General features: G+C 57.7%; 4 protein-coding genes across 4 annotated transcripts; 2 read left to right on the forward strand and 2 right to left on the reverse strand.

Annotated features, from left to right (window-relative positions):
• The first annotated feature begins 2,894 nt into the window (after positions 1 to 2,894).
• Positions 2,895 to 4,951, forward strand: UBE2S (ubiquitin conjugating enzyme E2 S). The gene is made up of 4 exons (XM_043995141.1): positions 2,895 to 3,137; positions 3,568 to 3,715; positions 3,793 to 3,983; positions 4,477 to 4,951. The coding sequence occupies exons 1-4, from the start codon at positions 3,135 to 3,137 to the stop codon at positions 4,807 to 4,809; spliced, it is 675 nt and encodes a 224-aa protein (XP_043851076.1). The 5' UTR covers positions 2,895 to 3,134; the 3' UTR covers positions 4,810 to 4,951.
• A 2,688-nt stretch (positions 4,952 to 7,639) lies between these two features.
• On the reverse strand, positions 7,640 to 9,688 carry RPL28 (ribosomal protein L28). The gene is made up of 5 exons (XM_043995362.1): positions 9,590 to 9,688; positions 9,282 to 9,370; positions 9,079 to 9,202; positions 7,938 to 8,056; positions 7,640 to 7,771 (listed from the first exon to the last, which is right to left on the reverse strand). Exons 2-5 carry the CDS (start codon positions 9,360 to 9,362, stop codon positions 7,682 to 7,684), a joined length of 414 nt encoding a protein of 137 aa, XP_043851297.1. The 5' UTR covers positions 9,363 to 9,370; positions 9,590 to 9,688; the 3' UTR covers positions 7,640 to 7,681.
• Positions 9,689 to 11,001: 1,313 nt separating this feature from the next.
• On the forward strand, positions 11,002 to 14,586 carry TMEM238 (transmembrane protein 238). Its single transcript, XM_043997307.1, has 2 exons — positions 11,002 to 11,548; positions 13,609 to 14,586. Exon 1 carries the CDS (start codon positions 11,017 to 11,019, stop codon positions 11,533 to 11,535), a length of 519 nt encoding a protein of 172 aa, XP_043853242.1. The 5' UTR covers positions 11,002 to 11,016; the 3' UTR covers positions 11,536 to 11,548; positions 13,609 to 14,586.
• Positions 14,587 to 16,867: 2,281 nt separating this feature from the next.
• TMEM190 (transmembrane protein 190) lies at positions 16,868 to 18,506 on the reverse strand. Its single transcript, XM_043994043.1, has 5 exons — positions 18,449 to 18,506; positions 18,327 to 18,362; positions 17,971 to 18,096; positions 17,668 to 17,752; positions 16,868 to 17,126 (listed from the first exon to the last, which is right to left on the reverse strand). The coding sequence occupies exons 1-5, from the start codon at positions 18,504 to 18,506 to the stop codon at positions 16,868 to 16,870; spliced, it is 564 nt and encodes a 187-aa protein (XP_043849978.1).
• Positions 18,507 to 24,821: the final 6,315 nt, after the last annotated feature.

Consider the following 24,821-nt stretch of genomic DNA (forward strand, 5'->3'; position numbering starts at 1 on the left):
TCACAGTATTCTAATAAAACTTAGAAAACTGAGTCACTGAGTCTTGTAATTCTTTGGGATGTCTCCCAATCAGTTTGATCAATTAAATCCAACCTCCACATCAAGCTGGGCCAGGGCCATAGTAATGGAAAGAAGGGAGAAAGAGCAACATAAGATGTGTGTATACATATATATGTCATGTATGTTTCAATATAAAGAAGGAACTTCCTAAGAGTTTAAGCTGCCCAAGATCAGAATAAACCAATGTATAAGTTAGTGGAGTTCTTAAGGTGAAGGATGGAGGACTTGTCGGGGATGGTCCAAGGGGAATTCTGCTCAGGTGCTCTGAGATCCTTTTCAACTTGCTGAGGTTTGGGGCTTCTGGCTAGGCCTTGGTGGTACCTGATTGACTGGTGGGGTTTGGGGGGTACGGGTGCAGGAAAGAACAGATTCCCTTGTCCCGCTGAGATGATGCCAATGCCAACAGTAATAATAATATTTACAGAGTGTGTAAAAGAAGCACTTAAAACTTAAAGCGCTATTGAAATGTATATTCTTATCTGGCAGTTGAAGGTCACTTGACAAGTCTTCCCCTGAACGATTTGTTTTGGGGTGTGTGGTGGAAGCTGGTGGGATGGCCCAGTCAGCAGCTCCCCCATTTGAAGTGTCCCAAGGAAGGTGATAAACAAGCTGATACCCAGCCCAGCTGGGCTATTAGTACAGCTACACCAGGGTCATCTCAGAGAAGACCTGTGAGTAACACACTCTCAGACCATGTGAGCACAGTTACTAGGATCATTTGACAGAAGAAGAAACTGAGGCCCACCCAGTGGAGAAGGGGGAGGGACTTGCCCAAGGTCACATCAGTCCTTAGAAATCACTGAACCATTTTCTGGATGACACTGGTACCCTGCTAGGCTACTAGAACGGCCATCCAGGTCTTCCCAAGCTGGGTATGGGAGGAGAATCAGGCTGAGATCTGCAGCTTTTGAAAACCTCAACAGTCGATGAGAAAGCCATGAGCTGGATGCCCTTCCCACCATTTCTCTCAATCCCTTTATCTTCTTTCCATAATAGGCTCTGAGGCGTGGTCAGCAAAATAATTGCTTCTGGAATCTAAATATAGGAGGCATAGATTGAGCCAGTCAGTTTCTCCTATGCTGGGTGGAGTCGCCAGGGTCATCGTTTTCCTGGTAGGAATATCTTGCCCTAGGCTCTAATTCAGAACCTGGTCTATGAGGGTTTCTTAGCCAGTTGTTTGAAAACACCTGGTGCAGTGGGGGTTGGTGGGGGGAGGCGGTGCATGTGTCAGAGAGACCGTGACAGGACTGGTGTGGCGGTTAGAGTAGACTACCACCTGGTGGGCACATTCGATATTGCAGTTTCTGCACCTGAGCCGGTGGGGACTGCTTGCATTATCAAAATAGTACCCTGAGTATATGAGGGTTAACCACCAGGTACACACGCAACCTCAACAGAGGACAAGGATGGTGTCCCAGCACCCTGCGTTCTCTGATTATTCGGGAGCATCATTCCCTCACCCGCCCCCATCCCCGACTGCACTGCTGGATTTCATTCTGGTCTCCAGAAACTCCATCCTGAAAGATCACATCGACCCTGAAACACAAGTCAGCAGCCCTGCTCCTGGGCTCCTCCCTCCCTCCCTCGGACACGAGAGAGAACTCCTCCCAAAGCCTCCATTTAAGTGGGGGTGGGGTCTGGGGCAGCCATCTCTTCACGCCTTGCTCCCTCCCCCACAGCCTTCTCTGGACTTCGTTATGCCTCCACTCCCCTCCCCCCTTCTCAGCTTCCTTGGATGCACTAGACTGCGAGCTCTTTCTTGTATCCTCAGGCACACAGTAGGCACTCAACAAATGTTTATTGACTATGGTCGCTCTTGTCAGCGTGGTCTCTACCCATCTCTTCCGTCTCTCCCGGCCTCCGTAATAAGGACAACACAATTATAGCAGCAGCACTTATGGGGCACGGAAAGTGGCATCCCTTTTGGGCCCTACAACACTATTATGGAAACTGAGGCAAACAAATTCAATGACTCGCCCGGAGCCACAGTTCTCTCCCTCGGCCCCTTTGGTACACAAGAGGGTAAACTGAGGCCTGAGCGGCCTCTCCTTTCGGCGCTGTCCCATGGATGTGGAAGAGGATGCTGGTGTGGCGGGGAGGTCAGAAGTCATAAGAGGTAACCCGTGGTCCAGGTGTCCAGGGTGACCTTTGACCTCTGGCCAATTTTGTTACACCCCCCCCCCAATCATTCCAGATCCAAGATGGCGGCTCCGTAATGAGCCACAACCAAGTGAGCTGCGCAGCCACGGCTGCCGCCAGCCGGGATAGGCTCAGCCTTTATAGGGCCCGACCTCTGGATCGGCGTCCGGGACGCTTTTCCCGCACTCATTGGCTCGGCTGCCCGCCACTCAGACGTTTCAAACCCCCGCCCCGCCCCTCGCCGCGACCGTTATTCGCGTAAACAACTCCTCCCTCGCGCGCGCACGCCCCCGAGCTAGCGAGCGCGCACATGCGAGACACCGCCCCTCTCCTCCCGCAGGGTCCGCGTGACGGGCCGGGTTCAAACCGCCCAATCGGTGGCGCCCGCCCGCTGCTCCTTTCTAATCAGGCCCTGCATCCGCCCCGCAGTTCCCGTTCCTCGCCCGGCTCGGTGCGTGCACCGCCCTCCACGCTCTCATTGGTCTTTCGTCTTTTCGGCCCCCTGCTCCCATTGGCCGACCTCAGCTCCTCGGCCCTTCGGCCGCCGGCCCAACGGGCGGCGGGCGCGCGCGCGGGCGGGTGCACGCACGCCGTGGAACGGACGTGCCCACGTCGTTGGGGCGGGGGGAGTGTCCCGGCGCATATAAAAAGGCGTCGCTGCGCGCGCGGCGGGCTTAGTGCGGCGGGGCAGTCGAGGGGGGCGGGCGGGTGGTCGTAGGAGAGGCGGCGGCGGCGACGCTAGGGAGCGGGAGCGGGAGCGGCCCGCGGCGGCCGCAGGGGCCGGACCCGGGGCCGAGGAGGCGGAAGAGGCGGAGGACTCGCAGCCCGGGAGCGCCGGGCACGCGGGGGAGGCGGCCCCCTCCCCCGACTACCCCAATCCCGGAGGCCGCCCCGAGGAGGGGGCTTGGGGGGAGCCGCCCCCGGGCCCCGGCGTCATGGTGAGTTGGGCGGGTTAGGCCCGGGCTAGGCCGGCCCCGTGTCCAGCCCGGAGGAGGAGGAAGAGGAGATGGGCCTGGCGGGGCAGGCCCCGGTGTCCAGCCTGGAGGAGGCGGCCCTGACCAGGACGGGCCCGGCGGCGGAGGCGGCTCGGGGGTCCCCGCCCTAAGGGGCTGTGCACATCCCGGGGGGGGGGGCGTCCCGGTGCCCCCGGGGAGCTCGAACCGGCCCTCCCCCCCCTCTGTGCATGGGCAGAATGAATGAGCCCCCGCTTGTGTGTGCGCGCGCACCCGTGTCCGTGTCCGTGGGTCCGCATCTCTGCAAACACGGTCGAGCTCTGGGCTGGGGGGGTGGGAGCATCGCCGCAAGGCCCGAGGTTCCTGGGGTCCGCCCCCAACCCATCCCTGTGCCTTCCCTTCCCGCGGCCCCCAGAACTCCAACGTGGAGAACCTGCCCCCCCACATCATCCGTCTGGTGTACAAGGAGGTCACAACGCTCACCTCGGACCCCCCTGATGGCATCAAGGTCTTTCCCAACGAGGAGGATCTCACGGACTTGCAGGTCACCATCGAAGGCCCAGGTCAGCCCCCGCCCCGGCCCCCCCAAGCCCTCGCCCCCCCTCCCCCCGCTAACGCCGTCTCCCCTCTCTCTGGGCAGAGGGGACCCCCTATGCAGGAGGCTTGTTCCGAATGAAGCTGCTCCTGGGCAAGGACTTTCCCGCAGCCCCCCCCAAGGGCTTCTTCCTCACCAAGATCTTCCACCCCAACGTGGGGGCCAACGGCGAGATCTGTGTCAACGTGCTCAAAAGAGACTGGACGGCCGAGCTGGGCATCCGCCACGTGCTGCTGGTGAGTGGGGAGCCCGGGGTGGGGGGGCACGGCTGCAGCCCCCCTCTGGGCAAAGCAGGAGGGGGCTTGGGGAGGGCCTTGGGGGAGTGGGGGACAGTGAGCCTAGTGGGGCCAGGTGGGGAGCACTCTCCACAGGGGGCTCAGCCTGGGCCAAGGCCCAGAGCTGGGGAATTGGCCCCTTTGACACTGGACACAGCTTAGGAGCCTTGGAGCCCCACAATGACAGCTCCCATGGAGCCCTGGGCTCCTTGTCCCCAGGCAGAGACCCATGAAGAATCATGGGATTTGTAGTCTGGGGGGGAGGCGGCCCACAGGACCTTCCTGCCCTGCTCCCAGTCTCTGGCTTGCTGGGTCTTAGCTACAGCCCCTTGGGGGGGGGCTTCAGCGGATAGTCTGATGGAGCTGATGGTTTTCAGCTGGGGGGTTGATGTTTGAGGGTGTAAGGGTTGGCAGCACCGGCAGCCCTCATCATTTGCCCTCTTACTCTTTGTAGACTATCAAGTGCCTTCTGATCCACCCGAACCCCGAGTCGGCGCTGAATGAGGAGGCTGGCCGCTTGCTTCTGGAGGACTATGAGGAGTATGCAGCTCGAGCCCGGCTGCTGACAGAGATCCATGGCGGGGCTGGGGGCCCTGGGGCTGTGAGGGCAGCCAGGGGTGGTCCTGGGGGAGCTGAGGCTGGCCCAGCAGAGGCGGGCGCCTCCTCCTCATCCCCGCCGGGCCCTGGGGCCGAAGGTCCCATGGCCAAGAAGCATGCTGGGGAGCGAGACAAGAAGCAGGCCGCCAAGAAGAAGACGGACAAGAAGCGGGCTCTTCGGAGGCTGTAGGAGGCCCCCACCCACCCCAGGAGGGCGTGGGGAGGAGGGGGCAGCTTTTGTATCTTACTAAGTTATTTAAATTATGCTGGGGAGGGGGGCAGTGGGAGGGGGGACTGGATTTTTTTTCTAAAATAAAGTTGAAAAAGCAGCACCTGATGGTTTACAATGATGATTGAGGTTGAGAGGCCTGACTGGTTTGATGTCCCAAAGCCGTCCCCATCTTCAGTGGCTGGACCCAAGGTCCCTTTTGTCACCCATGGGCCAGGCCTTCAGTTTATACATGCCTGTGATCCTAAGAAGTAACTGTTTGCTTCTGTTAAAGGAGGGTTGGACCCCAGATGGAAGGTTCGGCCCAGACGCTGCAGCTAGAGCTCCCTGTCAACCACCGGGGGCTTTGGACTGGCATCCCAGCTAGGGAGGGCTGGAGCCAATGGTTGCCTCTGGTGGAGGGGCTTCAGTGCCCTTCCAAGCCCCTAGTCTTGAACATGAAATTCAGGGCTGGCCTCACCCCTCTGTGGGCTACACCCAGAAACTGGAGGGAAGTCTGAGAAGCAGTGCCATTTGGCCTGCAGAACGAACCCTTGAGTGCGGAGCTGGGGGAGAGGCAGGTGACTGCTCCCATGAGCTCACTGGGGGTGTCTATGCATGAGGTGAGGCTGGGACTCTCCACTGAGGCAGCCTTGGGCCTCCTGTTCATCTGAACCTTGAAATACTGGGGTGGAGGGCACAAAAGGCAGGGCCTCTGGAGAAGGCCTACAGAGTGCGTCTGTCTTGTCTGACAAGAGAAGGGAGGGACCCTTGAGAGCAAAGCTGGCCGGGGAGAGACAGCAGATCAAGATGGGGAGGCAGGCAGGCCTCGTCGGGAGGAGTCTAGGGCCTGGGGCCTGGGCTCACATTGCCAGCATCGGGAGCAGGGGCCAGCCCTCCAACCATCTGTGAACAACCCCTGGCCCCTCACCCACCTCAATGTGGAGCAGCCTTTGCTCTCCTGGAAGTGGGTGGTAAGACAGAAGTGCTGGACGTCTGGACAGTGAGCCCCAAGCTCCCAGACGGGGCTGCTTGGCTCATTAAAGGGAGGGCATCTGAGATCCCCCTTCCAGTAACAGGCAGCTTAGTGGTTTTTACTTTGCCCCCCCAACATTTGCTATTGGATTTTTCCCAACACGATTCTAGTTTGAAGGATTTCATGACGCCACCCCCCCACCACCCCCCACTCCGTTGGCTCAGCCTTTTGTAGTGCCCTCCTTGCTAATCCATCTCTCGGCTCACTAAACTGGTGGTTTCCCATCCCTTTCAGGACTGACACAGTCCAAGGCACTCAAAGCCCTTCACTCCTCCCCCCAGAGCTGCATCCATCTACCAGGAGCCCTCCTGGGCTCCTCCAGTTCACCATGCTGTCTCACCCATTAGGTGGCTGAGTAGACTCGTGTGCCCAGCACTTTAGCACAGCTGGCGCCTCCACACAGTGGGTGCTTCATCAATGCCTGCGGACTATGGAGCTATTTCCAACACCCCAGGCCTATCTGGCCCAACTCAAATTTTGGAATTCCTTGGGTTCCCCCCACAGGCCATTTTTAAGGTGATACACCCAGGATAGGCAATCCCTGAGGAAATGACCCCCTCCCCCACCCCAGCCACTGGCTACAAGAGGCCCTCCATCAGCTTCCCCCTAGCAACAGGAATCACTCCACAGCAAACCCTAAGCGACGGGGGTCACTCCATACCAATCCCCTAGCAACAGAGTCCACTCCATAGCAACCCAGACAAAAAGTACCTCTCCATTCCCAACAGCAGAGGTGCACTTCCAGGGGTCCCCCTGGAGCCCCACAACTGCCATTTCACTAAATAATAACTTCAGGGATAAAAAACCCAAATTGGGGTGGGGGGGAGAATGATTTTCCCAACCACAGGAATCCATGCTCATTACCCACCCACCAGCAGCCCCCAAGACTGCCCCATTTCGGCGCCCCCCCCCCCCACCATTGCAGAGGGCAGTGAACAGATTCATTGGGTAGAAGCCCTAGCCCTGCCTGTCTGGGGTCTCTTAACAATCCACAATGCCCAATCGGCTCACTCCAGCATCAGAACATGAGGGGGCGGGGCCCAGGCAGGATGATGGCTTAGCCCTAGCAACTCGAAATGAGTCTTTCCATAGCAACTGGAGACAGGTGCTCCCTAGCAACCAGCAGCCACAGCAGCAAAACGGGAAGCGGCTAAGAGCTGGTCTGACCCTCTCTGGGGCCCAGCTGCTCAGTAACTGCTCTGCTCTTCCCAAAGCTTTCCCTGAGCCACAGGCTCATTCAGAGATGGGTGAGAAGGGGGTAGCCAAGGAAGCACAAGCCCTCAGAATCTGGGGAAGGCCACGTGGGAGAGAGGGAGGCACAACCCCCAGGGACTTCAGCGATCAAATCCCATCCATACCCTCCGCTCAGGCAGGGGGGGGACTAGAACCCCGAAACGCCAGGCTTGGGGGGGGGGCAGGTTTCCTAGCTCTGGCCCAGATTCCGGAGGGATAAACAAGGCTGGCTTAGGGTCACAGGGGGCCACTGACCCAGATTAATTTCCTCACTTGTAAATTAACTTTCTTCTTTCTGGAGGCAATCAGGGATATATAAGTGACTTGCCCAAGGTCAAACAGACAGTCTTTCTGACCATTTAGGAATGGGTCTGGGCCCCCTCCTCAGCCCCTCCAGGAGGCAATGACTGGATGCTGGATCCAGACCCCTTGACCCAGGGCAAGTTCAGGCCTGGATAGAAAACCCTCCTTCCCTAAGCATTGACAACCATCAAAGCAGAGATGGGGAGAAAGTGAGGGACAGAAGGTGGTGGCAGAGACAGGTCAAGCAGTTTGACTTTATTAGCCAAAGGCAGGTCTGGCCCCCTAAGTGCTCTTGGGTGGGCGGGTTCGCTTCTTCTTCACCACCACTGGCTTCTGGCTCCGCAGGATGGCACTGGCTCGGCGCAGAGCAGCCTAGGGAGGAAAGAGGAGGGCAAACCTGGAGAGATATCCCATCACCCCCACCCATCCAGAACAGGATGAGCCCCACCTCCCATCAGACGGATGGCTAAGTGTCCAGTCACCCAACTTCCCAAGGGTTGGGGGGGTTCTGCCTTTCCCCTTGGGCCCGTGTCCTCACCATGCGGAGATCTTTCCGGTATTTGTTCTTGCGGATGATGTGCCGGACACTGTTGAGCGTGGCCCGGGCATTTTTGTTGATGGTGGTCCTCACATAGGAAGTGGCGGGCTTCCTCTGGCCTGTAAGGGGAGGTATTAGCACCTTCACCCTTCATGAGGGTGACAGGGTCCCGCAGCCCACACCTTCCTGGTGCTAGGAGATGCAGTCAGTAAGACGTCATTAAGGGGGCACAGTGGAGAGAGCACCTAACACTCCCTTGGGGAAAACACCGGCTACCCATAAACCAGCACACCAAGTGTGAGGCTAGGGCAATCCCCACAAACTGGGAGGCCCAGAGCAGGAAGGGGGGCAGCTGTGGGGAAAGGCCCTCCCTTCCTCCCACCCCGAGTTCGGAGGAAAGCTCACCCCAACTTTGAGGCCCAGGGTCAAACAGCAGGTATCTCAGAATCCCCTATCCCAAGGGCAGCCCTTGTTCCCTGGAATGACTTCCTGGAACCCCGAGCACCTCGGCTGCAATCACCCCCCAACGCCCAGAACTTGGCTGCCATCAAGACCTGTGCCACCAATCCCCCACGTTCTCCTCTTTGGGGTCCCACCTGCTTTCCCTATTTCCACGTTCTACCTCAACCCCGAGACTATAAGGAGTGGTGGGTTCTGTCCACGTCCCGGGAGAAATGCTCGCTGACCGTCCCCCCACCTCAGCTTTGCTTCGGCTCGGCCCTCCCCCCCCAGCCACGCCCGCAGTACAGAGGGGCCCTAAAGCTAAGGACTGGCTTCGGTTCCGGCCTCTGGACCCTCGGGTTGCGGGCCGGGCACACAGTGGGCACCTAACAGAACCCTGGCAACGCAGGGGGCGATGAGCGGGCTGGGCAGCCTGGGGAAGTGGCCCCAGGCTTTGGCCTCAGAGAAGGCCGGCCCTCTGACTTAGTCTGCCCAAGTGTAGGGCCTACTACGTGCAGGGCCCTACTTAGGCATGCGCAGACCCTGCCCTGGGGAGGCCACAATCAATGGGGAAAAACAAGCCCTCCAGGGGAGAGGTCGCTGCGCGGCCCCCAACAGGGGCAACCCCCGCCCCCCCGCGGCCCCCGCCCCCCCGCGGCCCGCCCCCCGCGGCCCGCCCCCCCCCCCCGCCGCTGCCCACCTGCCCGGCGCTTCAGCACCACCACGATGCCCTTGCCGTCGGCGGCCGGCTCGATGCCCACCGTCTTCCGGTGGATCAGCCCGTTGTAGCGGAAGGAGTTTCGGGCCTTGAGGTTGTTGGGCTCCTGCGGGAGGGAGGAGGGGGTGAGGAGGGGTCCCGGCCCGGCCGCCCGGCCGCCCGCCCGCCCCGCGGGCCCCACTCACGGTGCTGTACGTCTGCTTGTTGCGCTTGATGAGGAAGCTGGAGCAGTTCCGGAGGACCATCCACTGCAGATGCGCCGACATGGCGGGGGCTGGGGGGCGACAAGCGGGAGGGGGTCAGGGCAGGCGGGGAAACTGAGCCAGGGCTGGAGGGGGGGGCCGGAGGCCGAGACCTCGGGCAGACGGGGGGAGGGGGAAGGGAGGGGAAGACCCCGGAGACCTCGGGCGGCGGGGGAAGGGGAAAGGAAGACCCCGGAGACCTCGGGCGGCGGCGTTCAGGGCCACGAGGAGAGAGCGGAGGCCGCCATTACCTGCTCTCGCGGCGACTCCCGGAGACGGAAAAGGCCCTGCCGGAGGCGGGGCGGCGCCTTTAATAGCCCTGCGCGTTTCCGCTTCCGCTGCAGCTCGGCTGAGCTCGGGCGGGTCCGGAATCTTCCGGCGGCCTCGCCTTGGCCCCGCCCCCACCCCGGCTTCTTCGGGCATTTCCGGAGCCTTTCGGCCGGGCCCGCCCCGGGGCCCCGAGGCCGCCTAGCTCCGCGCCGCACGGTCGTGGCGAGCACGACCGCTAGGTGGCGCCGCGGGTGAAGCGCTGGGCGGGGAGGCCGCCAGACCCGAGTTCGAATCCATCAACCACCGAGCCCTATGGGCCTTAGTTTCCCCACTGGAGCTCCCCGGGTCGCAGAGTGGCGCCAGCCCGGAGCGTGCGCACACAGAACAACTCAGCCCTGAAGTGAGGCTTGGCGGGGCCCTGGGAAGCGCCTGTGTGTCGTCCCCCCCCCATGCCTACACTTCCTGCACCACAATAAATGCTCGGTCATGACTGTTTCCAACCAGTAAACATTTATTAAGTGCTTATGGTGTGCGAAGGAAAGGCCCGCTCACACAGTCAATGGAGGGCCAAAGTCCAGGTGGGGGCTGAGCCTCTTCGGGGCCTTGGTTTTCCCCTTCTACTAAATGAAAGGATTGGGCCTCGGAGTGACTGCGGGAGAGAAAAGGGGGAGGGGCGGGTGTGAAGTTTTGGGGCGCCCTAGGCCAGGGTTCCTGGGCCTCTGAAGGAGCCGGAGGAAGGCCGTCTGTGCAGTGTGAAAAAACCCCTTGGAGTCCGGTCGGCGGCATACCTGCTCTGTGCCTCAGTTTCTCCAGCTATAGAACAAGAGGGGCGGGCTTCATCTAAGGCTCTCCAAAGTTCTCTGGGCTCTGAGCAATGCCCAGACCCACCTTCACCCCATGGAGAGCTTCGAGGGGGGGACCAAGGTCCTTCAGCCCCGGAACTCGGGCAGGAGACCGAGCGTGACTCCGCCCTGCCTCTCCCAGATGTGTGACTCTTCCAAAGTCTCTAGGCTGGCCTGGGCCCCCCGACTTCCCGAGGGCCTCCTAGCTCCGGGGTCTGGGACTTATCTGATGCCCACCGGCTGTGGAGTGGGGACACATTTCGCCCCTCTGGGCCCCCCTTTCTTCCTGGGCACCCTTTGGGTCCTCGGTTTCCCTTCTAGATGAGTAGCATGGTATCTCTAGGGTCCACAATCCTCCAACTCCCCGGCTCCCCCCTCTCTACCTCTGCCCAGCCCCGCTCCCCCTTGCCCTCCAGCAGCTGGGGGGCCCTTCCCCCACTCGTCCTTGGCAGAAAGAGAGACAGCTGGGCTTCTGGGCTCCCTCCTCCCCTAACCCCGCCCCTTGGGGCTCTCACCCCGGAACCTGTCCGACCGGTTCCCTGGGGCACCCCCCCAGTGCCCGAGCCATGGCTGCCGCCTCCTCTTCCTCCTCCCCGTGCCCCGGGCCTGCCTCAGTGACTCCGGGCACCCCGGCTCCAGCTGCCCGGGCATCTCCAGCCTCTTCAGGCCTGGGCCGCTGCCGGGCAGCCCTGCTGCTAGCCGTGGGCCTGGACGTGGCAGGGATGGTGGCGCTCCTGACAGGAGTCTTTGCCCACCTGCAGGTCCAAGGTCGAGACTTCGGAGACCTGCTCATCTACTCGGGGGCCCTCATGGTGTTCCTCAGTCTGCTTGGCTGGATCTTCTGGTACACGGGCAACATCGAGATCTCTCGTCAGGAGCTGGAGAGGGACTACGGCCGCAGGCCGGGCACCCTGGCCCGGCTGGCCCGCAAGCTCTCCCGGAGCTGGTCCGCTCAGCCCGGCCCGGGCGGAGGGGGCCGAGGCGGGGGCCGGGGCCCCTCCAAGCGCCAAGCCCAGACGTCTCGCCGAGTGCGCCTGCAGCTGAGTCCTCTGGAGGCCTCGACAGCAGGAGCAGGGATGGAGTGAGAGAGAGGCCCAGGTGAGAGCCCGGGGACCCCCTTCTGCTCCTCTGACGCGTCTCCTCCGCCATCACCCCCGGAGCAGACGTCGGGAGGCCTCCCCTGTGCTGGGTGTCTCTGGGCCTCCTGTAAGGTGAGCAGGAGGACGAGGAGGCTGGGTTAGTTATCCCCAATATCTCTGCCCATGTAACCCTATCACTACCATCGATACCCAGCCTTCTCAGCGGCTCAGCCGCCTCCTGGGCACCCTCCCTCCAGCACCCAGTCATTCCACAAAGCTCCAGCTAAGCACCTACTGTGTGCCAGGCACCATCCTCTCTCCCTCCCTCTGCCCGCCTCCCGTCCCCTCCTTTTCCTGTCCCCTTCAGCCTCTCTCTCCTCCCCATCTAGCCTTCCTATCCCCATCCCCTTCTCTCCTCCATTCTTTCCAGGACTAAAGGATTTTAGAGTTGGAAGGCCATCGGATCCAACTCTTAGCCCCCCCCCCTCCCCCAAAGAATCCTGATTGCAGCATGACCAGTGAGGAGCTGCCTCCCCTTTGCTTGAATACCTCTGGTGCTGGGAACCTCACTACCTCCAAAGCAGCCCTTGACGGTCTTGAATAACCCAGTTAGAAAGTTTCCATTCAGCTGAAATTGACCTCTTTGAAAGCCCCACCCCCACCCCAGTGTCTGTCCTTTGGGCCCAACAGAACCAGCTAATCCCTCTGCCCCATATCGGCCCTTCAAATGCTTGAAGGCAGCTCTCATGTTCACCCTCAGTCTTCTCTTTGCTCCCTCCACCTTCATCAGATTCTTCTTTGGTTTGAACTGGATATGGGTCCTTCCCCAAATGGGCGGGGTCTGATAGGCCTGTCCCCTCCTTATTCCTAGACATTCTTTCTTTTCTTTTTTTTTGTTTTGTTTTGGTTTGGTTTTTTTGTGGGGCAATGAGAGTCAAGTGACTTGCCCAGGGTCACACAGCTAGTAAGTGTCAAGTGTCTGAGGTCACATTTGAACTCAGGTACTCCTGAATCCAGGGCCAGTGCTTTATCCACTGCGCCACCTAGCTGCCCCCATTCCTAAACATTCTACCAATCTCGATTCTCTATAATTGGTGGGTTGTTTTAAATAGCTTGTTTGTTTGTTTGTTTTTTGTGGGGCAATGAGGGTTAGGTGACTTGCCCAGGGTCACACAGCTAGTAAGTGTCAAGTGTCTGGGGCCAGATTTGAAATCAGGTCCTCCTGAATCCAGGGCCAGTACTTTATCAGTGGATATCACCACCTAGCTGCCCCTGGTGGGTTGTTTTAATACTGTAACACATGCTGACCCATTGTGGACTTGCAGTCCACTAAGATCCCCAGATCTCTTCCAGATAACTGTCTACCCATGCCAAAAAGAGGAATGAAATGTGTCTCCTTGGAAAGTGTGGGTTCCTGACTGTAGTTATTCAAGAAAAGTCTGGAAGACCATTGGCTGGGGCGTTGTGATGTTGATTTTTCAGCTGTGAATTAAAATATCTATTTGGAAATGCTGTGATTTCTTGGGCCACCATTCCCTTCTCTCAGCCCCCTCCTGCTGCTGTATCCTCCTCAACTTGTGCTGTTCACAGCCACATCTTCTATCCTCCTTTCTCCATTTCCCATCTTCCTATCCCTTTCTTTCACCCCATCTCTTTCCCCCACCCCCTTCTCTCCCCATTATCATTCTTTATCTCCATCCTTTTCTTTCTTCCCTGTCTCCTTTGTTCCCCATACAGTCCCAGGCATGTAGTAGGTGCTTAATAAATGTTTCTTTTTTTTAGTGAGGCAATGGGGGTTAAGTGACTTGCCCAGGGTCACACAGCTAGTAAGTGTTAAGTGTCTGAGGCCAGATTTGAACTCAGGTACTCCTGACTCCAGGGCCGGTGCTCTATCCACTGCACCACCTAGCTGCCCCTTAATAAATGTTTCTTGATTTATTCCCTTCTCCCCTTTTCCCCATTCCATTTTCCTCCCTCAATCATTCCCCTTCTTGGGGGGAGGGAGTTTGTGTGTACATCCCTCCTCCTTGAAGGCTTTGGAGTATGTCTGCTCTGCTCACAATGTTCTCTCTCCAACAGGTGCCCTGCTCAAATCTGGATGGCATGGCCTAGACTGACATGGCTTCAGTGCCAGAGAAGAGCCCCCTTTGCCTCAGCGATAGGGGTGCCCTGCTCCCTTCTCCTCCGCACTATCTCCTCCCTTCTTCCCCATCAGCTGGCCTCGGGACAAACACTCCCATGTGGACCTGGACCCCCCTGCTTTTATCTTTGAGCACCTTTGGGAAGCAGTTTAAGAACCCTGGGTGTGGAGGACCTCTAACCTTCAGCCCCAGGGAGACTTTGCCTTCACTGGAGCCCCAAGGACTGGGGGGTAGGGTTCCCCCTAATGACTGGACCTAGAGAGACAGGAGGGCCAGGCTCCTTCCCTATATCCCCTCTCCCCACTCCAGTCTCCTGTTGGTAGACAGGGACTCCCATACAGGAGTAGCAGTGGAGCCGACCATAGACGGCTTCTCTCATCCTTCCTCATGCCTGTCCCGACTCGGTCATGACAGTGTGAAGAGGTGGCTGAATTTGGAGCTGCATGAGCTAAGTCCAGATCCTGCCTCCATCATGTTCTGTGTGACTGTAGACAAATCACTTACTCTCCCGGGCTCCCAATATATGCAGTGACAGTATTGGACTCATAGGAACTCTGGGCCTCTCACCTTGGAATCTATGATCCCAGTAACACCCATGTCTCATTGTATCCCCCATAATTACTAATCAGCCTTCAGCGGCTGGATGCCAGGGAAGCTGAGGGGAACTCCAAGGACCAGAGTCTCTGACCTCATGGACTGAACAATTATTTGTAGAAAGAACAGATGGGAGGGGCTACAAGGGACTGTGCCCCGAATTGGATGGAAAGTCTGATGACACAGAAGCGATTTCTATGAGGAAAGGGGGAGAGCCCCTCCTAAAGAGATGTGGGAGAACACAGGGATAAAAAACTAAATAAGGGCGTGTCACTGAAGATGAATGCCAAAATGGGGCATGGTTGTGTAAGAATGGTATCAGAAGGGCCAAAGTGTTTCATGATCTGAGCTTGTCAAAGAATGTTTCAGTTGTGTCTGACTCTTGGTGGTGCCGTTTGGAGTTTTCAGGGCAAAGATATGTCAGTGGTTCAACATTTCTTTCTCCAGCTCATTTTGCAGATGAGGCAACTGAGGCAAACAGGATTTATTTGCCCAGGGTCACACCGCTAGTAAGTGTCTGAGACCAGATTTGAACTCAGGAAGATGAGTCTTCCTGACTCCAGGGTTCCAGGCCTATCCACTGTAGTGCCACCTGGCTGTCCTTAGGCAGTTATCATGGGCTATACTGAGGATGAAGGAACAAAGAAGAGAGCCCGTTCAGTGTCTCTGGGGTGGGTATATGCAGAGTGCATGGGTGACAGGAAGCTGAGCTACTGGACGCACTCCTGCTTGGCTTGTTTCTTTTCTGCTTTCAGGAAGGAAAGGGCAGAAAGTGTTGGATGGGGAGAATGCCGAGCTCACAAGAGAGTCTGTGACTACTCTTACCGTGAGTTCAAGTCCCCTCATCCAGATGAATGAAATCTTCCTTGGGTTCTGAAAAACATATTGTTCAGTTATTATCCATGATCATAGAAGTTAATGGAGACCCAGAGAGCTGGTACAAGCCTGGAGTTGGGCAAATGCCCCCAGGGCTTCTCAGAGAGGAGGAATTCTTCAGGGTGTAGACCAGGGAGCAACCAGCAGATGTGTCATCTCCTTCCAGTTCTGGCTGGGTCCCAGGCAGCCTTCATTCCCTGGGGGTCAGCTTGGTGATAGTGAGCCTTGAGGCACAGTTGTCCAAAATGTTGGGCCCAGTGGCAGCTAAGGTGGCGCAGTGGATAAAGTACCAGCCCTGGATTCAGGAGGACCTGAGTTCAAATTCAACCTCAGACACTTGACACTTACTAGCTGTGTGACCCTGGGCAAGTCACTTAACCCTCATTGCCCAGCCCCCCCCCCAAAAAAAATGTTGGGCCCATCTCCATGACATGAGGAGGTGTCAGTTAAATTTCATCCTCTGAAGAATGACTGCCAAGGTCCGGCCCCCGCCCAACTCCAGCTCCAGGTCCATTGTAAGTGGAAGGCAATGAGATTTAATTTAGGAAAGTCCAAGAACAGGGCCAGGTAAGCACGTCTGCAGGAGAACTTGGGTGAAATAAACTCAGATCATCCTCATGCAATAGTAGAGTTGTCCCTGGAGATAGGAAGACTTGACTGCAAGACCGACCTGCTGGTGGCATGCTCGGGCTTTGTGGCCCCAGCCACTTCACCTGTCGATGCCCCGTGCAGCTCTCTGAAACTTTTAAGTCACAGAGGCACAAGAGGAGGAAGGTTCCTCATTGTTGATTTCCTTACACCAAGGAAATCACAGGTCTAGTTAGGGGAGGGGGAGAGAGAAGGGAGAAGAAAGAAAAAGACTCAAGGATCTTAGTGGACCACAAATGGAGGACACTTAGAGTGATATGGAAACCACAGAAACTAGAACCACCTCATGCTGTATGGAGAGAGAGGCTCAGTGTCCAGGGCTAGGGAGGTAAAGGCCTTGCTTGTATTTGGCCCTGGTTAGGCCAATGGATGAAACCCAAAACTCTGGACACAGCAGTCCAGAGGACCACCTGGGGATGCTCGGCCCAGAGAGAAGGAGGCCAAGTATTTGAAGGACCCTCATCTCATATGGAAGAGGGATTGACCTAGTTATATTTGGTCCCAGAAGGGAGAACCCAAGCAGTGAATCAAAGCTCCAGAAGCAGGTTCTAGCTTCCTAAGGGTGGGGTGGTTGTACTCGAGTGTAATGAGCTGCTCTGGAGGATGATGTGGAGGGGGAGTGGTTTTTTGGGAGGCAATTGGGGTTAAGAGACTAGCCCAGGGTCACACAGCTAGTGTCTGAACTCAGGTCCTCCTAACTCCAGGGCCAGTGCTTTATCCACTGCAGCGCCCCCTAGCGGCCCCTGTGGAGGGTGAGTTGTAAAGATGATTCTTGTTTAGGTCTGGGACTGGTTGGACCAGATGCCTCAGAGATCTCTTCAAGCTCTGAGAAGGGTCTGCTAAGGCCCCACTCCTTGGGGGTGTCCAGCTGGGACCCCTGTCCCCAGAGCACCACCACAGGGGCCCAGGGGGGTCTGAGGAGCATCCTCCCACTGCCCCCACATCCTTCCTGAACCCTGTCCAGTCTAGATGACTCTCCCATCAGGCCCACAAACACAGACACACACCAGGGGTGGGCCAAAACTCAAGGCAAGGGTGGCTTTGACCAAGGCTATATTTTTTCGGGGGGCATGGCTCCCCTATTCTTCATCATCCTCATCCCCTTCTTCATCTTCTTCCTGTTCTGCCTGGGTATCCTCCTTGCCTTCTGTGGCATCGTCGCCAGCCTGCTGAGGGCCGCCTTCATCTGCTGCTAGGAGAGGAGACTTCTCCTTCTTCTTGAAGGAAAAGGCATTAGAGGAGATATTGGAGAATTTCCCGGAGAAGTTCGGTTTCTTTATGTTGCTGAGGTGGCCTGGAATCTTCAAATTCTTGCATAGGCCCCGGCGTTTGGCCCACCTGGATGAAGAGATGATCAGGTATTCAATAATCAATCAATCAATCAATCCATCAGCTGTCAGTTTGCAAAATAGGTTCATAACTCTTCCCATTTTACAGAGGGAGGGACTGAAGCTCTGAAAGGGATCATAAGGTGACAGGATTGCAGATGGAGATCTGGAAGGGAAGTGTAAGGCCACCAAGAGTCACAGAATCACAGCCTGGCAGAGCTGGAGAAAACCTCAGGGGGCCCCCTCATTTTATGTTTTTTGTTTTGGTTTTTTTGTGGGGCAATGAGGGTTAAGTGACTTGCCCAAGGTCACACAGCTAGTAAGTGTCAAGCATCTGAGGTAAGATTTGAACTCAGGTCCTCCTAAATCCAGGGCTGGTGTTCTATCCACTGCACCACCTAGCTGCCCCCCAGCCCCCTCATTTTATGGGGGGCAAAGCGGAGGTGCACGGAGGAGAAGAAGGAGCTTTGGAGGAGCCGGGATCCGCACCCAGGACCCCTGGCTCCAAGCCCAATTCCCTCTGCCCTCAAGCCCCAAATGTGGCCCCTCACCAGAAGAAGCAGATGAGAAAGATGAGCATGACAAGGCCGGTACATGTTAAACTCAGGGTCCAGAGGTGTTTCTTCCGCATGTTCTCTGGAGAGGAGAAGGCAGGCGGGCAGAGGTGCCAGGCCCAGCTGTCTGGGACCCCTCAGCCACTCCCGCGCAAGGAGCCAGCCCACCTTTGCCCTGGAGGAGGCCCCATCTGGCATCCCCTGTCCCAGTGGGGGACCAGAAATCCAGGCTCCCCAGAACGAAAACATTCAGGCCCCTGTTGCCCAGGACGCGACAATCCCTAGCGTGGGTTCACTTACCGTCAGGCCTCTGGTGGTAACAGATCCCTTCCTGATAACAGCATCGCAGCCGAAGGCACAGGTTGGGGTTCTCGATGGCCGCCTGGCCCCCACACGCTTCCCTGTCCCACATGTCCCCTTCGCAGCCTGTGGGAGGGCATGCGGACCAAACATCCCAGATCTCTCCTCCCACAGGTGCCCAGGGGGCCTGAGCCTTAGCACCCGCAGTACTGGGGACCTGGGAATCCTGAGCTCCAGCCATAGCCCCTCTTGGGAGCCAGGGCTCACAAACCTCCAGCCCTTCCTTTGTTGAGGACCCCAGTCTCTCCTCCCTCAGGGACCCTGGGGTCCAGTTCTCCAGTCCTCATCCAACTTACTCCATGGGTAAAAGAAACCTTGGATTCCGTTTCCATCTGGAAGAGAAGAAGGGAGCCCTGTCTGGAGGGGAGGCAGACTCAGGAGCCTCCAGCCTCTCCCCGCTGTGCTCCCTCCCCCTCACCAGCTCTGCCCATCACCAGCAGCAGGAGGCTGAGGGCAGAGACGCCAGCAGCAGCCATGACGCCCCCAAGATCCCTCGGCTCCAACTCCTCCTCCCCTGACCTCTGGGGGTCTCTGGGGAGCCTCGCCCCGCCCCAGGCCCCAAGACTCTAGAATCCTATTGCTAGGGTGAGTCTCTCCATGACTACCAGTGTCCCTGAGGGTGGGGCCCTGGGGGCTCAGGACCCCAGCCCCTCTCATCAGAGGTTGCTGACCTTCCCTCATTCTAAACTCCATGCCTACATGGGCTGTGCCCTGACTCTGGAACGCACGCCCTCCTTGCCACCACCCCTCGGAATCTCTCTCGTCTTCCAAATTCTGATGGAACGTGGCCTGGAGCCTTTCCTCACTCCGTAGCTCCCGGTGGGAGGCCCGACCTTGGATTTAGAGATCGGCACTCAACAGACAAGGGAAACTGAGGCCAAGAGAAGATGAGGGATTCGTCCAGGGTCTCAGAGCAAGTAGGAAGTGTCAGAAACAGGACTCGAACCTGGTCCTCTCAACTGAAGGTCTGGCGCTCCGCCCAGTGCTATGTCTCTCCAGAGAGATCGCAAGGCACCCCAGGCCAAGTAAGATTTCATTTTGGCCTTTAAATCCCGTGCCAGGTACCATATCTAGTGGAGAAGTGCTCAGCGACTGATTGGAATTTGCAGAAATGGCACGGGAGGGGCAGTTAGGTGGCACAGTGGATAGAGCACCAGCCCTGGAGTCAGAAGGACCTGAGTTCAAGTCCATCCTCAGACACTTAACTGTGTGACCCTGGGCAAGTCACTTAACCCCAATTGCCTCACCAAAAAAACCAAACAAACAAAAACCACCCCCCAGAAAGAAAAGAAGTGGCATGGGAACAGAGGATGGAGACAGGGATTCACAGCTTCAGAAGAACAGGGGCAGCCTGGAGCCAGGCCCCCATGACTGGGGGGAACTCAATGAGAGTGTGTGTGTGTGTGTGTGTGTGTGTGTGTGTGTGTGTGTGTATACGTGTGTATCTGTGCATGTGAGTCTGCATGTGTGAATGTATGTGGGTGAGTGTGAATGTGTGTGAGTGTGAGAGAAAGTGTGTGTGTGTGTGTGTGTGTGTGTGTGTGTGTGTGTGTGTGTGTGTGTGTAGGGAGCCAGGATCCCTTAGGGAAGAGGGGGCTGGGGACTCAGAATGCTTGGTCCAGGGGCAGCTAGGTGGCACAGCGCATAGAGCACCAACCCTGGATTCAGGAAGACCTGAGTTCAAATCTGACCTCAGACACTTGACACTTACTAGCTGTGTGACCCTGGGCAAGTCACTTAACCCCAATTGCCTCACCAAAAGAAAAATAAAAGAATTCTTCAGAATGCTTGGCCCTTCAGAGCCCAGAGGCAAGGAAGAGGACTGGAAAGGATCAATCCAGTTTCATCAGGGAGGAGGCAGCTAGATGGGAAAATACCCAAGTCCCTGAAGAAGGGGGAGGTGAGGGCTCACCCGATACCAGGGTTCCTAGGAGAAGAGGAATAGGAGCCAGTGTCCCTCAGGAGGAGGGGGCTGGACACTCAGGATGCCTGGGTCTCTGAGAGAGAAGTAGGTTAAGGGATTAGAGGCCCGGGATCCCTGAGGGAAGAGGCGGACGAGGTCTGCGGAGATGGAGGTGCTTCAGGACGGCCAGGTTCCCTGGGAGAAAAAGAGGCTCAGGAAATCGGGGCTTAGTCTCCCTGAGGAAGGAGAGGGCTGGGGGGGTCAGAAAGCCTGGGTCTTTGAGGGAATCGGGCTGGGACGTCAGCATGCCTTGATCCCCAAGGCTGGGGAATTTGGACTCCTGGGTTCCCAAAGGAAACAAGGGTTGAAGGTTCATGATCCTTGGAACCTTAGAGGGGCTGGACATCTGGGCTTCAGGACGTCTGGCTCCCTGAAAAGCTGAGGAATCCGGAGGACACCTGGGCTTGTTCAGTGTGGACGGCGAGGTGAGACTGTTGGTAATTGCCCCCCACAGTAAATATGTGGGCTGAGGGGCCAGAATCCCCGTCACAGATGACACAGGTCAGGCCGGAGGGGGCTGGGGGGGGGTCATTGGTCAGGCTGGGAAAGAGCTAAGACCCAGCCCCCGCCGTGGCCGCTGCGTTTCCTGTGTCAACATCATCCCGGGCCAACTTCCCATTCCTGAGATTCTTTTCAGATCAATGAGGGGGTGGGGGGCTGGGGGCGGCCTCCCTGTGGGGCTGAGCCCTCCGTCACTGACCCACACCACTAATGACAGGCTGCAATGGCTTCTGCGGCTGCCGGCCCGTCACCCTCTCGCCGGCCCAGACGGCCCCCCGCAGCCTCGGCCGGACAGACACCACCACCAGCACCACCGCGGGCCGCCTGCTGAGCTGAGCTCACGGCCCACCCCACCTAGGGAGCCCCCAGACCACCCGCCACCGGCCCGCCTTCCTGTCTCCCGGGTCGCCGTCTTTCGTCTTTCGCATTTCCCCCGCTCTGCCTCTGGGGCTGCCCCGTCTGTCTCTGGTTGTCTCGGCCTTTTCCAGTGTCCGTTTCTCATTCGCTCCATCTCTGTTTCCGCCCGTTTCTGCCTCCTGATCACCCTCCCTTGCCCAGAGCCCCAGTGCCTCTCTTGTCCATCACCTCCCATCTTCCCGAGGAGGATGGCACCCATGTCACTCCCTCACGCCCACCCTCTGTCAAATGAGGCCATTGGCACAGAGGTCTAAGGTCTTTGGGTTCCGGAGGACCCTCGATTTCCCCTGTCGTTTGGACTGTCTTCGACATTCTCAGGTCCAGAATATCCCCTCCCCCTCCTCCAGGGGATGGTGCCAAGTCTCTGGTCAGTGGCCCTCCCCCTCCCCAGACCTTTTGGAGTTCTCCCTTCCCTAGTCTCATCAATACCAACCTCTCTAGTTGGGTCCCTGAGAAGACGAGGCCTGTGGCCCTAAAGCGTTGAGGTTTAGAGTTTAGAAACCTAGGTCGTTAAAAGCTGAAGATTCTGTGCTTCCCCTCCCCCTAGCTGATGAATCCCCCTGCCCCTGGGCCTGAGTCACTTTGACTACTGAGCTGGGGGGGGGGGGAGATGACATCTACGTCAGAGTTGATGCAGCCTCTGGCCCCCCACACTGAGTCACCCACCGGAAACTGCCCCCTGAGAAGTGGAGGCCAGGAGACCTGGAGGCTGGTGGTTAGAACTGGGGGGCCTCCCCCCCTGCCTCGATTTCCCTTTGCAGTTAGGAAGGTAGGGAGGACTTGATCACCTGACCTATGAGATCATGTCCCATGCTGGGGTTCTCTGATGTCATCATCTTCCCCAGGACCCCCCACAAGGAGCACTGCCAGTCAACTCCTCCTAGCCTCCTTCCTCCCCCTCCCCCTTGCTCTCCTTCAGAGGACCCATCAGGGGCTGGGCAGGCTGGGCAAGGGGGGGCATACAAACAATTCTGGTGTCCTCAAAGCTTTCTGGCCCCCTCCTTTCTCTGTCTCCCTGGTTTCTTTCCGTCACTCTGTCTTTCTCGGTGTTTGGCTCAAATAGACTCCCTGGTGTCTTGGGTCCTCTCTCTGTCAGTCTCTACCAACACATCTTTCTTAGTGTCTGGGTTTCTGCTCATTCTCCTTTCTGGGACTTTAAATCTGCCAGCCTGCCTGCTGCTTCTCAAACTCTCTCCTTTTCTCTCTCAATCTCTGTCTCGTCTCCCTCCATTTCTCACAGCCTCTCCCCATTCTCTCTCTTGCTCTGGGTCTCATTCTCTTTTGTCTCCAACTCGACATCTATAACCCTTCCTGTAGCTACAGTGTCTCTGCCCTGATTTCCCACCAACTTTCTATTCATTGGTGTTCATGTCTTGGTCTCATCTCTCACTGTCCCTCTCTGCCTCTATATCTCCATCTCTTCTGTTCTTTGTCTCTACCCGGTGTCTCTGAGTCTCTACATCAGGCTGTCTGTCTGTCTGTCTCTGTCTCTCATTTAGTCTGTACATCTCTGAACATCTCTAGATTTATCAAGGTCTTTCTATCTCTCTATGTTTCCAAATTTGAAGTCTTCCCCCACTGCCTGTCTCCAACTCAGGGTCCTCATCTCCTGTGGGTGGGTAGGTGGGTCAGGCTCCAGGTCCCTTAGTCTTCATCTCTCTGGGTCTGGTCCCATGTCTCTCCACCTGGCCTGGCTCCTTCCTCATCTCTGTCTCTGCCAGTCCTGGGCATCTATGTATCCCTGGCCCATCCTGCTCTCTCTGCCCCCTTCACTGCTACCTCCCAGCTCTGCCGTCTCAATCTCTCTGCCGCACAATGGCCCCTTGTCTCTGTGTCTCTCTCAGTGTCTCTCTATCTCTTCTCTCTTGTTCTCCGTCTGCTGATCCCTCCAATGTGTCTGGGCAGCTCCCTCCCTCTCACTCCCAGCTCCGTGTCTCTCACTGCCTCAGTGTCTCTTCCCACCATCTTCTCCTCTGGTCTCCCCACTGTCTCTGACTAGGTGGTGGGAGGGAGGGAATGATGATGAGCTCAGTGGGAGCCCTTTGGGCCCCCCATGTATCTATCCCGGCTCAGCCTCCCCCCTCCCCCCCTCCCCCGGCTCTTGCTCAGGCCGGGCCGGGGCCGGGGCCGGGGCCGGGGCTGGGGCTGGGGAGAGTGAGTCAGGATGTGTCAGGCTCTCCTCCCTCCCCCCTCCCTCCCTCCCCCCCTCCTTCCCTCCCCTCCCGAGCGGGCGGTGGCTGGGCCCTGGCCCCTGCCCCAGCCCCTACCCGGCTGAGCCTGGTCCCAGCCCCCTATATAACCCCCCGGCCTCACTCACATACTCCTTTACTCCCTAACTCTCTCCCTCTCCCTCTCTCACACTCCCTCTCTCCTCTCTCTCACACACACACACACTCACTCTCCCTCTTTCTCTCTCTCTCTCTCACACACACACACACACACACAGGCAATCCAACCCAACACGCTGCCACATGCCTCCCCCCACCTCGATCTGGCCTGCCTGACCCCAGGGTCCCCTGATACCAAAGTGAGGTTCACTGGGCTGACCTAGCCAGGGAGGGGTTAAGACCAAGATACCCCCTCCCCACCCGTCCCTGGGGACGGAGCCCGGAGCCCAACCCCAGCCTGAGTGTGGGGATATGGACAGTAAGTTCCCTCAAGTTCATAGGGAGTGGGGCAGAGGGAGGGAGAGAGGGAGGGAGGGACCCTGGGCAGAGGGTGGAAAGCACACAGAGAGGAAGAATCAAAGAGGAGTCAGAGGGGTGGAGAGAGAGACAGGATAGAGGGAGATGAATGAACAAGATAGAAAAGAGTGAGGATAGAGATGGAGACAGGTACAGAAAGGTGAAAAAGAAAAAGGGGAATGCTGAATGGGAGTAGGAAAGGGCGAGGGAGAGAACAGCTGAGAGGTGAAGGGAGAGAGACAGAGAAGTAGGGAAGAAAGGAGACCCAGGAAGGAAACTGGGAGACAACAGAGACAAGGGAAGATGGAGAGAGGAAGACACAGGCAATGAGACAGAGGTAAGGAGACCCTAAGAGCAGAGGGCCACACAGAGATCAGAGGCCAGAGGAGCTGGAGAAAAGTGGGGAGTAAAGACACTCAAGGAGACCCAGTCAGAAGGACCCAGAGATAGAGCAGACAGGGTGACAGGGAAAGGGGAGGAGATGGGAGGGGAAGGAGGCTGGGCTGTGGGGGAGCCTCTGATTGGCTACTTTGGGCATGAGGGGGTGGGGGCTACCCCAGGGCTGAGCCTAGGGCTAGGGAATGGGATGGGGGGGAGGGGGGAGTCCCAGTTTCTCGGTAGCTCTGTCCCTCTCACTCTCTACGTATGTCTGTCTCGTCCGTCTCTCTCAGGTCTCCCCAGTTCTGTCCTAGTAGCTCGTTCTCTTCATTTGTCCCTCTTCATTACCTTGGCTTGTACCTACTGGTTTTTGCCCTATCTCTGGCTCTAGTCTCTCGGTCTCCGTCTCTGTCATTTGTCTCATATTCTCTCTTACTCTTAGTTTGTCAGTTTCTCCCCCCTTTATCTCCCTCTTCGTCGGTCTCTCTATGTCCCCACGTCTCTGCGTTTCTGCTTCTCGCGTCTCTGTTCTGTCTCCCCACGTTTCTGCGCCTCTCCTAAGGTGTGTGGAGGCAGCTGAGCCCGCGCCTGGGGCTGTTGAGGGGGGCGGGCGCCGGGCCGCTGCCCCCGCAGTCTGTGTCTAGGGCCCGGACCGGGGATGGGTGGGACTCGGGCAGAGACAGAGACAGAGAGAGACAGGGAGACAGGAATAATCAGAAACAGAGACAGACACCGGGAGATCTTGCTCCTGACTGGATCTCCCCGCTGCTTCTGGATTCCTGGGGGGCCAGGAGTGTGGGTGTCTGCGGATTGGGGGGGGGGAGCAGGGGGCAGGTCGTGGCCTGCGC

Source organism: Dromiciops gliroides, chromosome 3, assembly GCF_019393635.1.
Source record: "Dromiciops gliroides isolate mDroGli1 chromosome 3, mDroGli1.pri, whole genome shotgun sequence".
Taxonomy (NCBI): Eukaryota; Metazoa; Chordata; class Mammalia; order Microbiotheria; family Microbiotheriidae; genus Dromiciops; species Dromiciops gliroides.

Excerpts from the sequence above, each read along its gene's own strand:
- TMEM238 (XM_043997307.1), top strand. The coding sequence starts at position 11,017 with ATGGCTGCCGCCTCCTCTTCCTCCTCCCCGTGCCCCGGGCCTGCCTCA.
- TMEM190 (XM_043994043.1), bottom strand. The coding sequence starts at position 18,506 with ATGGCTGCTGCTGGCGTCTCTGCCCTCAGCCTCCTGCTGCTGGTGATG. Across the intron at positions 18,097-18,326 it reads AGGTTTCTTTTACCCATGGA|GCTGCGAAGGGGACATGTGG; the intron begins GTAAGTTGGATG and ends GCCCTCCCACAG. Across the intron at positions 17,127-17,667 it reads TTTCTCATCTGCTTCTTCTG|GTGGGCCAAACGCCGGGGCC; the intron begins GTGAGGGGCCAC and ends CTCTTCATCCAG.
- UBE2S (XM_043995141.1), top strand. Across the intron at positions 3,716-3,792 it reads GGTCACCATCGAAGGCCCAG|AGGGGACCCCCTATGCAGGA; the intron begins GTCAGCCCCCGC and ends CTCTCTGGGCAG. Across the intron at positions 3,984-4,476 it reads GCATCCGCCACGTGCTGCTG|ACTATCAAGTGCCTTCTGAT; the intron begins GTGAGTGGGGAG and ends TACTCTTTGTAG.
- RPL28 (XM_043995362.1), bottom strand. The coding sequence starts at position 9,362 with ATGTCGGCGCATCTGCAGTGGATGGTCCTCCGGAACTGCTCCAGCTTC. Across the intron at positions 9,203-9,281 it reads ACAAGCAGACGTACAGCACC|GAGCCCAACAACCTCAAGGC; the intron begins GTGAGTGGGGCC and ends TCCCTCCCGCAG. Across the intron at positions 8,057-9,078 it reads GGTGCTGAAGCGCCGGGCAG|GCCAGAGGAAGCCCGCCACT; the intron begins GTGGGCAGCGGC and ends CTCCCCTTACAG.